General features: G+C 40.1%; 1 protein-coding gene across 3 annotated transcripts; it reads right to left on the bottom strand.

Annotated features, from left to right (window-relative positions):
- Positions 1-3,525: 3,525 nt before the first annotated feature.
- LOC105478103 (family with sequence similarity 9 member B) lies at positions 3,526-13,437 on the bottom strand. 3 transcript variants are annotated; one of them, XM_011735086.2, is made up of 9 exons: positions 13,178-13,437; positions 12,305-12,421; positions 11,686-11,806; positions 11,475-11,506; positions 9,598-9,697; positions 8,640-8,751; positions 7,164-7,262; positions 4,782-4,882; positions 3,526-4,672 (listed from the first exon to the last, which is right to left on the bottom strand). In XM_011735086.2, the coding sequence occupies exons 2-8, from the start codon at positions 12,330-12,332 to the stop codon at positions 4,814-4,816; spliced, it is 561 nt and encodes a 186-aa protein (XP_011733388.1). In that variant the 5' UTR covers positions 12,333-12,421; positions 13,178-13,437; the 3' UTR covers positions 3,526-4,672; positions 4,782-4,813. The 3 variants fall into 3 exon arrangements, 2 of the variants coding, with proteins under 2 accessions (XP_011733388.1, XP_011733386.2); XM_011735084.3 differs by lacking the exon at positions 13,178-13,437 and having other exon boundaries at positions 4,390-4,672; positions 12,305-12,634; XR_011618321.1 differs by lacking the exons at positions 3,526-4,672; positions 13,178-13,437 and having other exon boundaries at positions 4,783-4,882; positions 8,636-8,751; positions 12,305-12,642.
- Between the last annotated feature and the right edge of the window lie 629 nt (positions 13,438-14,066).

Raw genomic sequence — 14,066 nt, 5'->3', positions numbered from 1 at the left:
CTATCAGATCTTGGACTCATACACTTTGTAAGTTGCAATTGCTGGATACTATGTATCTATGTGATCAGGGGTATCTGTAATGATGAATGGTTCATGTTCACACAGCTTCAAATGCCTGGTTTCTGAAATGATCAATCATATATTAGCTGTAAGGTAAGGGCAATGACGTATATGATCTTCTCCTGTGCTTAGAGATGTTAAAATTCATTTATGGTACTACAAAAATTAGAATAAGCAATAAAATTTCTAAACTATGTAATAAAATCCAAGGTAGGATTTTGTGGATTATGTGTTAGTAATGATATTTTAAGAGAATATTAACATTTTGTTAAGCAAATATATTAATATATTAATTATGCAATAATTTTAATTTTAATTATGATTAATTTTATCATAAGATTTTCTTTTCTATTTACACATAAGACTCTTACAAATTCAAATAACAAAAAATGATGTTTTTAAACTGTACTCAGGAATAGACAGACATATGTTTTAAATAAAGAGAGTCTATTTCAACATGGCAAAACCCCTTCTCTACTAAAGATACAGACATTAGCTGGTCATGGTGACGTGTGCCTGTGGTCCTAGCTACTCATGAGGCAGAGATGGGAGGATCACTTGAGGCCGGGGGCAGAGGTTGCAGTGAGCTATGATTGTGCCACTGCCCTCCAGCCTGGGTGACAGAGCAAGACCCTGTCTCATAATAAAAATTAAAATTAAAATTAAATGAAATAATCAAATAAAAAACAAAGCGCATAGGTCAGCTGGATGCAGTGGCTCATGCCTGTAATACCAGCATTTTGGGAGGCTGAGGCAGAAGGATCACTTGAGACCAGGAGTTCAAGAACAGCCTGGGCAATGCAGCGAGACCATGTCTTTACAAAACACACAAAAATATTAGCCAGCATGGTGGCACACGCCCATATTCCCAGGTACTCAGGAGGCCTGAAGTGAGAGGATCCCTTGAACCATTGTATATAATTTGCAGCCAGGTGGAAGAGAGTACAGAATTCAAAGCCTCCATTAACTCAACGAACCCGTTTCCCAGCCCACGGATACACACACAAAGACTTACAGTCACGCCATTTGCTTATGGGAGCCGGCGTTTCTCCTTGCGGGTAGCAAGGGATGAGCTTTTTATTGTCACTGTGGCTTTTCAGTTTATGCAAGTCAACACCTTTGAACAATGGCTGAGACCAGGATGGAATCCATCCTACCTCCCTCTTTATAATGGTGCCATTTTAAAAATTATTTTGTAGAGATGGGATCTTGCTATGTTGGCCAGAGTGGTCTCAAACTCCTGGCCTCAAGTGATTCTCCCACCTCTGCCTCCCAAAGCGCTGGATTGCAGGCATGAGCTACTGTGCCCACCTAAAACAATGCTATTTTAAAGGTGAGGTGCATTTAAAGAAAGGGTGTATTTGGTAGGCAAAATAAGTACCCTCCAAAGATGTCCAGGAACTCATCCCTGGAACCTGTGAACGTGTGAGACGACAAGGCAAGGGAGGAAATGAACTGGAAGGTGCTAATGACAGGTACCAATCAGCTGACCTGCAACATGGATATTATCCTGGGTTATCTCTAGGGGAGTCCAGTGGAATCCCAAGGGTCTTTCTAAGTGTGAGAGAGGCAGGAGGAAGGAACCAGACAGCCACATGAGAAGGATCTGACCCCAAAAATCCTGGCTTTTAAGACGAAGAAAGAGGCCATGAGACAAGGAATGGAGGGAGCTTTCAGAATCCAAAAAATGCAAGAAAACAGGTCCTCCCTTACAACCCTCAGAAGGGACACTGCCCCACTGCCATCTAGATTTTTAACCCAAAGACACTCATTCCAGACTTTACATGAAACTGCAGAACTGCAGGGCAATAAGTGTAAGTTTTTATTTTTAATTATAAACATTTTACTAACTTATTTTAATTGACAAATTTAAATGGTATATACTGTCTACAATAGGTTGCTTTGAAATATGTATATATTGTGAAATAGCTACGTCAAGCTAGTTGACATTTGCATTACTTCACCTAAGTATAATTTTCTTTGTGGTGAGAACTCTTAAATAAATCTACCCTCTTAGCAATCTTTAAAAATCCAGTATTATCATTATCTGTTGACACAGTGTTTTACAATAGAGCTCTTGAACTTACTCCTCCTAACTGAAATCTTGTACCCTTTGGCCAACATATTCCCAACCTTCCACCTCCCCCAGCTCCTGGTAACCATCATTCTATTCTCTGTTTCTGTGAGTTCAGCTGTTTTAGATTCCATATAAAAGTGAGATAATGCAGCCAGGCTCGGTGGCTCACGCCTGTAATCCCAGCAATTTGGGAAGCTGAGGTGGAAATATCACTTGAAGCCAGGAATTTGAGATTGGCCTGGGCAACACAGGGAGACTGCATCTCTAGAAAGAAAAAAGTGTGTGTGTGTGTGTGTGTGTGTGTGTGTGTGTGTGTGTGTGTGTAATTTGTATTATATATTATATAATTATACTATATGTTTTGTATATATTTTATACATATATATATAAGTCGGGCGTGGTGCACACACCTGTGGTACCAGCCACTCTGAAGGCTGAGGTGAGAGGATCGCCTGAGCCCAGAAGGTCAAGGTTGCAATGAGCTATGATTGTACCACTCTGGCTGGGCCAGAGCGACACCTGGTCTCCAAAAATAATATGACTTCAAGTACACAGTTACTCATTTGAGGTAGTAAGGGGTGGCATAAATATCAACTGTTCCATCATTAAGTACCTTGTGGCCTCTTTCTTGTCCTTCCACCATAGAGTAAATAGTAGTCAGATAGCCCAGTATGTACAACAGAACTCGCACATGGACCTCTGCAGTGCTTACTTTGCCTCTGTAACTACTGAAAGAAATCTCAAATAAGGATCTTCTTAGAAACTTGAAGTAGTACTTAATAGTACTTAGTACTACCAACACACGCTTTGGGAAAAGGAAAATCCTTTATGAAAATGCAAACTTTAGGAATGAAATGCTCCCCATAGGGACTCACTTATAGCTGTATAAGTGACTGCAGGCAGAAAAACACAATCTGAATGAAATTGTTTTTTTTTTTTTCTTAAACTTGGAAAACCTAGAAAAGATGAGTGGTATATAGGGGCCAATTAACATAAAAAACACAAGGAAAAATGAGAGGAAGTCGCTCCTCTCCTCCCAGTGGAGTGTTGTGTTTTGAAGGATTCATGAATGGAATTTCAGAAACCTGGCAAAAGAATACATTTACTTCGCTTACTCCATATATATTCTGAATTTCATATTTACTAAATAAAGTGTTTCCAAATGAACATTTCTTTTCTTACATGTTGTTACATGTAAAATTTTTACATGTAAAAACACGTAAAATTTACATGTAAAAAGGAATCTTACATGTAAAAACATGTACATCTTTTTAACATGTTGTTACATGCAAAACGTTTTTACATGCATGTAAAAATCGTTTTTACATGTTGTTATATGTTGTTGCATGTGAAAACTGCACATTAAAAAAAGGAAAGGTAGGCGAATTCATCATTCAAGTTTTTAGATGTACATATACTTAAACTTCCACATAATCCATGAATATTAAACTGAATAAACAAAGCACTCTACATAATTCACCTTGCCACAGATGTGAAATAATTGTAAGCATACATAAATGTTAATAAAATACTTTCATTCAGTGCTGAGGGGAGGTATCATTGAATGGTGGACCAAAACAAACTAAATGGCATTTTGATATCTGTGGAAATGACAAACCCACAAACCAGTGGCTCAGCACTGACATTAATGTATCTTGCTCAGTTGCCTTAATCATTTACAGCAGTATAATTTTTTTTCAAGAACACAGACAGTAAGGTGCTCTTAATAATTTTGATACGGCCATAGAGTATATCTACTTTTTGAAGTCCTGCTTTCATTGGAATTCCCTCTTTATCCTAATGAGTAAATACAAAAGAATGCACAGTTAAGACAGCTTTTGTCTTCTTCTTGGTTTCTGAGACAGAGTCTTGCTCTGTCGCCCAGGTTGAAGTACAGTGGCACAATCTTGGCTCACTGCAACCTCCGACTCCCGGGTTCAAGCGATCCTCCTCCCTCAGTCTCCTGAGTAGCTGGAACTACAGGTGTGTGCCACCACGCCCCGGTAATTTTTGTATTTTTAGTAGAGATGGGGCTTCACCATGTTGTTCAAGTTGGTCTCAAATTCCTGACCTCAAGTGATCCACCTGCCTCGGCCTCCCAAAGTGCTGGGATTACAGGCATGAGCCACCGTACCTGGCAGGCTTTGTCTTCTTTTATTAGAGAAAAATGTACTTTTCTATGCCCGTGCTTTCTACACTTTTGGAACTGATACAGATCCACAGAGGCGAACTGAAATCTAAATTATCTTTAATGTTAAAATTTAATTGACCGTGTACATAACTGTGCAATTGCTGCTTTCTCACAGAAGTGTCTAGGGTTCATTCAACAGATCATAGAAACGAGGTCTGGCATGTAACAGACAAATGACAGAGGAGCTATACTGATTTATATAACAATTATCAAAACACTGTCATGTAGTTTACTGTAGCTCAAGTTGTGCTTGTATCATATAACATAGGTTCAAGTTCTTTCTTTAGTCATCAGAATAACAGAGGTTGAAGAGACAACTGAGTAAGTGCCAACTCTTCCAAAAGCTGTTTCAAAAAAAAAAATTTAAGTAACTGTGATACACATTTCTGCAAATAAAATATTCCCGTGCTTACATCAATCCTGAGTTTTTAATATTAAATATGCACTACTTACAGTCTCCGACACAATTTTATTTAAAAACATGTCTAGTTGTCAAGTTCACTGTCTTCATCAGAAAAAACTCTGTCACAAAGGTCTTCAAAGTCCTCAAGAGTCTAAAAGAAAAAGTCTAGTTCACTGACAAACCACCACTTTACATCTCGCATTTTAAACAGAGTTAATTAAATGTCAAAAGGAAACAGCTTTTAATATTCAAAGGATGCTGGCTATTCATTTCAAATAGAACAAACTATAATCAATACATGGAGCTCCAAATACCCACTTAAATTTTTTAATGCCAGATTTCAGTGACATATTTTTTTAGCAGGTCCAACAGTCATGTACTTTGCTTAAATACAATGGGTTGAAGAATATCTTAAGGTCAAGATGGAGCAAAGACAGAAAAAGACGGGCAGACTTATATCATGAAATATTATATTTTTTCAGCAGGTAGTGACCCATATATTATCAGCAAGAGTCTACATAACATGGTTTCCACTGAAGGGATAAAATGGTCGGTGATATGACCTCATCAAGTTAGAGAAAATGTAACTATGTTTGAAATATATACTCTTTACTCAACAAATAGTTCAACAGTTCCTACTCCCTAAAATGTTGTATGTTAATGTTGAGGAAGACATAAAAAATGAATACACAATCTTCCATATTCCTGTGACATGAGCAAATGCACAAATTTTTAAAAAAGGAATACAAAACTCGTGTAACTGCTATGGAAGGGCAACTCACTCAGACATGTAGCCAAAAATGGAGACTGATGTTGATTTAGTTGGCAAAAGGTTTCAATCAGTCAAAAAAAAAGATTTTAAAAGCATTGTGAGGGAAGAGCATGAGCAAAGCATGGGAGTAACAGTGAGTTCCTTCAGGGAAGGCGGTCAGCCTGGAGAAGTGGGAGGAAAGACAGACAGCGGCAAAACAAGCCTAAGAGGGGGTCATGTAAAGGGGAGTCTCTGAACATCTAAGAACTGAGACGGGGCACCACTGACAGGCTGGGAAGAGCGAAGGGCTAGGAAGCATTTTAGGAAGGGGAGGGTTGTAGGAAAGTAATATTGCCGATCAGTGAAGGATGGCTCAGAAGAGAAGAGAGAACTCAGAAAAGAGTTTAATAGTACAAGCAAGGAAGAATGAGGTCTTGAACTAGGGCAGCCGCAGTGGGAATTTAAAGAAAGAAATTAAAGGACCATTGCAGAGGTAAAACTTGTCTCATGATAACTGCATGGGAAGGATAATGGACTCAAAAGAGTCCAAGACGATAGCAAAGTTCCTACCGTAAGTGGTAACATGGGACATTAATACTGACAGGAAAACTTCTAGTTTCATGTTCCTACCAATTAATAAATGGTATCTGGGGAGCATTATAGCAACATGTTCTCTACTTGTAACTTCTATTTAAATAACTGTGTATAGATCATCCTCAAGTTGCTTGAAAATTTTATTTTCAAACTCTTTTCTCAGTTTATTTAACACATCTCAGTTAGTGTAGAGGAGTGACATATGAACATGTCTTTTCACAAGATTATTAAAAAGAATACCTGGCCTCCCAAAAAAGAATTCCATTGCTTCCTAAATTATCTACATCTACATGAAGAAGAGGTTATTGTCTGATGATAATTTGCTAACGTGCTATACGACAGCAGATAATTCACAATTCACAACGTGTTAATAATCTGCTGGCTTTCCCATTCTGTTATACATCTGAACCATCTCTTATGATTACAAATTGTCATGTAAAACAATTACTAATAATTTTGTGAGTGAATATGCCATTAAAACGCTCCTGTATTACAGCAGGAAATAAAAGAGACACTCAGTAGTTACACTTGCCTACTTCCTATTTAACTAAAACTCTTGAAACAACACAAGTAAAAAAGATATCCAGAAAGGATTTATGGACTTCCTGCCTTCCACCATAGATATGTCATTGATGTTCTGAAAACTGAAAATAGTATCTTCATTAAAACCCATTTATGCCTAGTGTTCCATATAGGAACGCTAACCTTGTGGGAATCATGTATATCCTACTGCTCAAGGTCATTGCCAAGGTCTGATTTTTCATACACAAAAACAATTTGCAACCTCTGGCATAAATAAGTTAATGTGTTAATAAAGTGTCAATTTTATACATAAGATGTATATTTCTAGGTAAAATTTCCACTTTACCTTTTCCTGTTCTAAATAACTCCTACAAACTATTCATGAATCCTAAAAATACATTTACCAATACTATTATATCTGGAACAATACATTCAAAGTGAAAATGGTAAGTAATTTAAAATGTATAACCAAAATGTCTTTCCATACATTCAGAAACAAGCAGACTTTCTTCTATTATGCACGTGGTGTATTTTATAATGTATTATGTTACCAAATAGAACAGACCTTTAAGAATTGGTCACGTAGCAGCTTCATCTCTTTCAGCCTCTCTCTCCTAACACTTCTATATTGCTGCCACCTCTTCTGTTGTTCTTGAAATATTTTCTAGAATCCCACAACAAAATAGTGATAAAAATTGGGTAAATTTTAATACTTACAAAACACAATTCTCCATTAGCTTTAAAGGAATACTCTTTAAATCAATACTTCTGAACACTTTCTTTTAGACAACATTTAGGACCAATTTTAAACAATCGTGTTCGCCAATCACATGCTAAAAATGATGTATTAACCTTTTTCATCAGTCATTAAGTAAATAATTTTCTTACTTTCACATATTCAACACGTATGTCCTAATTTCTTGATTTCCAATGAAGAATATTTGATGAACCTTCCTACAATTTGTTGACCACAGATAGGTAAGATCTATACAGAAATTAACTAAGACACATTCTTTCTAGGATTTTAAGCATGTATTAAATCTTGGTCATTTCAATAGGCACATAGATGAACCACCCAATAATGATGGCCTTTCTGCACCTTGACTTAATCTCCAACAACAGTGTTCTCCTCTCCTCTACGTGGCACTCACTCGCACAGTCATCCCCTAGATTTTGTCATTCCCAATGACTGCAACACCTATGTAATATTAATAATATCAATGATAAGGAGCAACCATGGGTCAGATCACATCCTGAAAAACTTAAATAAACCCGTTACATAGAAACCTTTTGATCCTCCAACAACTCTGACGTAGGTACTCTTACCATGCCTCCTTTCGTAGATAATTTGCCCGTGGTTTCTGAGCTAGCAATGGTCAAGCTGAGATAAATAATTTTTCCACGGTTTCCGAGCTAGCACAGAGATAAATAATTTTTCCGTGGTTTCTGAGCTAGCAACGGTCAAGCTGGAGTTGGATCCCAAGCAGTGTGGCTGCATAGTCCCAGCCCTTGAACCACTGTAGTCAGCTGTTTCTCCATCTTCCCAACATACAGCCACTACCTCCCTGCCATTGTAGGTCACTCACTTCAGTACTATAGCTCAGGAGTCTGTCGAGACCTGACACCCACTGAATGGAGCACTGTTTACTGCCCATTGCCCACCCCATGTGCTCGGGTAACTCAGTCCCAGCTGAAATTCCACAGCCAGTCATCTATCCTCATCCCTGCATCTATTCCCTGCCCAACTCTCCCTCTGTCAATCTGCTCGGCTAGACCCCAACCCAGGAAATTCCAACCCTACAGCTGCTCTTACACAAATACTCCAACTGGGCTCACTTCAATTTCTTCATCGTCATGATGCTGACTTCAGTTGGACCCCTAATGCTGCATGGCAATTATATTCCCCTGGTACATGAGTCCACTAATGGGCCCCCTCTCTGGGCTCATGCACTCTTCCTTCTTTGCTGAATTTCTGCATGAACAATTACTCCCTGAGACATTGATACAACAGGTTAAACATAAAGCTAAGCCTGATACCAACAATTAGTTCTTCTTCTTCTCCCTCTTCTTCTTCTTCTTCTTTCTGCTCATCTGTGATGTATTCTTCAAGGACATTCAGCAACTTCAGAGAATGTATATAATCACGTTTCTGCCTGTAACACATAATAAGTAACACGGTCAAACTTCATAGAGAGATGAAAAATTAATCCTATTCAAACCCAAACTGACTTGACATAATTTATCCTATAAAGTAGCAAGGGAGTAATAGTAGCTGAAATCTTCTTTTTGGAAAAAGGTGAAATGAGTTGCTCTCATTCTGAAAGGATTCCTTCCTTCCTGACTACTAGAGCAGCTATCTTATATTCTTGACCTGCTGAAGACAAAGGAGGGTTTACTGCACTATAAGTTTCCCAGAAACATTCATTTTCTCTAAGAGCAGTCTACTTTTCATTTCCTTTTACTGAATAACATATGGGTTCTCATAAGTAGGTTCAAGAATATCATAGCCATTCATCCCGTAAGATTTCCCAGAAGAAATGCTTCACTTAACTATTTCTCCACTTTGGCACACCAATGGTTTTGTAAAAGAAATAGTGAAAACAATTTAACTAAAATAGATAACTTATTTACAACATAAGGTTATCCCTTTCTACATAATTGAGTATCGTTAAGGATCTACAGACTAAACATTGAGAACATTTATCTTATATGCAGCTACCATATTTCTAGAAATGGATAAACATTAATTTTACAGGAAGACTGTTTTTATCTGGAAGGCAAAAAGAGGTCATCTTCATTGACTTCTAGGTAATATCTCTTGATTCTGTTAAACTGAGGTTATAAAACTAAAGAAACTTACCTGCTTAGAGAACAATCAAGTAAAATATGTTGTTCACTAGAGACGCCAATATGTACAGGGTAGTTTTTGAAATTATTTGCACCAACGAATACAAAGAAATGATATAAATATCATTACGCAAGAAAGCCAACAGTCATACCTTTTAAGTTGTTTTTTTCTCAAAGCATTTTTACTTTTGTTCTTTGTTTTGCTGCAAGCTTTATCCATTTTCATCCTTTTTCTTTTTGCAGTAAGATCCTCTTTAATGTCAGTTAGTAAATGAAAATGGATTAAAAGTTAATGTTGAAAAGTAGTTTATTTGCATATACTGACATCAATATGGGACATTATGGTTCAGCAATACAAGAAGGATATTTAAAATATAAAATTCAAAAATCATTTCAAAAAGCAAGATTTACTCACTTATTTTCTGTAAAACATTTCAGGTATTAATATTCGTATTTCAATTCCAATTTGTATAACTGAAAATCACTTAATTGACGGATGATGGAAAAAAGCAAATAATTAAAAGTTTCTATTTTTTAAATGTGCAGAAAGGGTTATAAGCACAGACTTTAATTTCTACATTTACAAAATGTCCTACAATTCAAAGGAGATGTTTCCATGAAATACTGCACAACTCATTATGTAAAGCACACAAAAAAGTATCATATAATAAAACCATCCAAAGGGTAGAAATAAGTTAATACACAGTAAGAAAAGCATTTTTAAGCAATCTAGTGATTGATGCTATTAACTGTATTTTAATAAAAGAAGCCATGGCCATGAGTATGAAAATTTAGGTTTAGGTAAAGAAATACACTCAAAAACACTTTTAAAATATTTTCTTGCAGCTTTTTATATGACATTTGTGCCCATAGTGCTGTGTTTCAGAAAACTGTAATACTGCAAGGAATGCTTTCCTAAACATGATTTCACATCAGAGACCTACCATCAATTGCTAAAAACAGTTTTCAGCAATCATAAAAGATTTGTACCATAATGCAAATATTTTTTACATACAGTCTCCATCTATAACACCCAATGTATTAGGCAGCTCACAAAACCGGCACTTTTTGTCACCAAGCAGAGCAAAGCTTTCCAAATATACTGCTTGTATGAATCATCGCTATCGAAGAGCTGAAAACTGAATTGAGCTTTTCAAAAGTAAGAGTATTGTCTCCATCATCTTTACAGAAATTTTCTCAAACTTTTTTGAAAATATGGTCCCTATAACAGTGCAACTAATATTTCACACAGCAATATAAAGTTTATGAGTTTTTGGATCCAATTACATGTTTCTCACTAGATAGAAAAGTTGTCCTTACTTTTGTACTACACAGTTTATTACTGGAATAATAATAGAAAATGATTTTAGAGAATTCAATTTTCTCTTGTACTTCAAATAAAACAAAATCAGAAAGCTGTGACAATAGAATAGCTAAATTAAGAACATGAAAAACTCATATTAAAAACTCTGAGTACATACGGACAGGAAGAAGGGACCAACAGACAACTGGGCCTACTTGAGAGTGGAGGGTAGGAGGAGGGTGAGGATCAAAAACCACCCATCAGGTACTATGCTTATAACCTGGGTGACAAAATAATCTGTATACCAAAACCCTGTGACATGCAATTTATCTATATAACACACCTGCACATGTACCCCCAAACTTAAAGTGAAAGCTTAAAAAAAACCTGATATATGACTTAATCTGCGTACACTAAAAGGAACGAATAGAGCTGTTTCTCCTCCAATGTCCTCTAATATTCTCCAAACAATTAAATTTCCACGTGTATGAAAGAAAAGCCATCCATCTCGCTTCACCATTATTAGAAGCATTCTCACATTCCACATCAACAATCAAAGAGGTAAGAAAAATTTATCAAACAGATTACATTAAATACGTATGTTAAATGCTACATATGATAAGCCATTTAAGACAGTCTTGTCATCCACTGATTCATATAACTTACTGCAACAGTTGCATGATTGAAAACAATTTTCATAAACGACAGATAACTCCTAAAATATACCTGCAGTATCTTCTGGCTTCTTGGTATTAGCCCTGTAAAAAAAGTTACATCAAAATTTTAGCATAATACTACACAAAATGCCATGTTTGTTGGGAAAAGAAATGTCTTATGTGAAATGTTCTGCACAGAATAGAACAGTGATGACATGGTCCAAAGGTGACTTTTCCTAAAAGACCCTATCCGACAGGCAAAAGTGACTTAAACACTTTACCCCGTGTGCTCGTCTTTTTCAGCAAAAGGTTCTCTTTCCCCATGCTCATCAGTTACATCTTCCTCCCTTGTTTCTGTAAAAGGGTTTCTTTCCTCACATTCGTCACTGACTGGATCCTTTCCTGCATTAAAATTTAAAAGACAAACCTTTTTTAGAGGAAGACACTGTTGTGGACTTTTTTTGTGGAGAAATGTACTAGTTGTAGACTTTTTTTTTTTTTTTTTTTTGCTATCTGCCAATTAAGGCTTTAAAGCAGAGCTGTACATGGAATCACCGGCTTCTGACCATTTTATCAAGGCACTTTGGGAAGCCCTTCGGGTTCAAGTCCCAGTAAACAACGTACTACACGTCAGACCCCTTGGATGTCATGACTGCACTCATGGAGAAGAGCTGCTCTGGGAGCATCTGTAACCCCACTATGAGGGGAGCCTTTCACGGGAAGCCTAAGGCCCTTGAGCCTACTTTGAAAACCTGGGGCATCTTAGCACGTGCACGATGGACTCCAAAGCCACGAAGGGGCCCGGGTCCTTGGGCTACCCCTGTGCCCCCAGCGCAGAAAGCAGACAGACCGTCCTCTTGGGCGTGCACTTTCTTCCGGGTCACCTTGGGCTGTATTTACCTGCACGCTCCTTCCCCTGGGCCGCCATAAATTGAGCCTCCAACTGGGCCTTGGCAGCCCTCCTGCCCACAGGATCCGTGGCTGGCTGTCCTGGGAAGCTACAGGTGATCCCTGAACCTGATGAGGGCAAAGGCACACTAAGGAAGCAAAGGAACCCTGGCATCGGAAAGGAAAGCCATTGGGATCACAGGTTCAAGAAAGGTGGGGCTGGCACGCCCTGGGTCTCCTGTGGGAGCAGGAGGGGACCGAAAAGATGCCAGTGTCCCCTCCTGTCCTGGCCCGTCCAGCCCGTCCAGCCCGTCCCCGGGGCTGGCTGCAGAGCTCACAGCTGCCCCCACACCTGAACTCCACGGCGTCTGCGGGATCCTCGCCGCACCTTTGGGACAGAACTCAGCCCTACCTCTGGGTCCCCCAGCGACCCCGTGTGGCTGGGAGGGCCACCGGGTGACACAGGATCTCCCCAGCCACCTCCAGAGGAATGTCAGGGGCTGCACTGTCACTCACCCGCCTGGATGCACAGGGGACCCCTGATGACCCCAAGTGTCCTGTCCTGACGGGAGGCCGGGCAGGAGGGCCCCACTCAGACTGTCCCCAACAACACCCTCGCCCCACCCCCACTTCCCCCCACCTTCCGCACCTCCCCCCAACACATGCACAAGCCCTCCTGGGCCCTAGGGATCACCCAGGCGGCTCCAGCTCCCTCCCTGCCCTGGCACACCCCAGCCCACCCTCAGGGCCTCGCCCTGACCCAGGCCCCAGGCGACCACGCCAGGGGCATTTCCTCACAGGTCAGCGGGCGGCCCAGCGCTTCACACCCTGGTTCCCAGAGGGCCTCGTGCCTGCGTTTCCGCCTCCCCACCGCGAGCGCTTCACCTGAGGGACCCCTGATGTGGTGCCCTCAAAGAACCTGCAGACAACAGCACCACTAGGATCTCTTAGAAAACGGGTCCTCTCAGGAGGCTGAGGCAGAATGATTGCTTGACCCCGGGAGGCGGAAGTTGCAGTGAGCCCAGATCGCGCGTCTGCACTGCAGCCTGGGCGGCAAGAGCCAGACTGTCTCAAAAAACAAAAAACAAAAAACAAAAAAGAAAACCAGTACTCAGTTCTCGTGAGAGCTGCCGACAGCACTTCCTACGCTCCTCGCAGATTGGTCGACTCAGTGCACATGCGTGTGACAGGCCGTGTGGGGCCACGCCCCCTGCTGGCACGCCCTCCCCCTTCCCCTGAGTGACAGCAAGTGGTTGCTGTGGACTGAGGTGGGGTTGGCCCTTTGGGGCCTCTGTTCCCACATTCTTTCAGCTTCTGCTCCTGGGGAGGGACACAGGACTTGGTATGGAGGCCAAGTGGACAGGGCCTAGAACCTCGCCCTGGGGCTCTTTCCAGCCACCCCTGCCCCTTTGGCTAGAATGGCCATCATCCTATGGGTTGGGCCCAGGCTCCCTCCCATGCCCTGTGTGCTTCCAACATGCCCAGCTGCATCCTTTTCAATCAATAGATTGTGCTTTTATCGTTTTTGTTTGTTTCTGAGACTGTGTCTCACTCTATCGCCTAGGCTGGAGTGCAGCAGGGTGATCTCAGCTCACTGCAACCTCCGCTTCCCGGGTTCAAGTGATTCTCCTGCCTCAGCCTCCCAAGGAGCTGGAATTACAGGAGCCCAACACCAAGCCCTGCTAATTTTTTTTTTTTTTTTAGTAGAGACGAGGTTTCACCATGTTGTCCAGGCTGGTGTCGAACTCCTGACCTCAGTTGATCTGCACGCCTT

The sequence above is a fragment of the Macaca nemestrina genome, chromosome X (genome assembly GCF_043159975.1).
Source record: "Macaca nemestrina isolate mMacNem1 chromosome X, mMacNem.hap1, whole genome shotgun sequence".
Classification (NCBI taxonomy): Eukaryota; Metazoa; Chordata; class Mammalia; order Primates; family Cercopithecidae; genus Macaca; species Macaca nemestrina.
This window is presented reverse-complemented; position numbering and strand designations above follow the sequence as displayed.

Bases quoted from the DNA above. Each gene is read 5' to 3' on its own strand.
- LOC105478103 (XM_011735084.3), bottom strand. From the start codon at position 12,467: ATGCCAGGGTTCCTTTGCTTCCTTAGTGTGCCTTTGCCCTCATCAGGT. The intron at 8,752-9,597 runs GTATGACTGTTG...TATGTGTTACAG, and splicing joins AGAAAAAAACAACTTAAAAG to GCAGAAACGTGATTATATAC. The intron at 4,883-7,163 runs GTCTGTTCTATT...TTTTTCTTTTAG, and splicing joins TACGTGACCAATTCTTAAAG to ACTCTTGAGGACTTTGAAGA.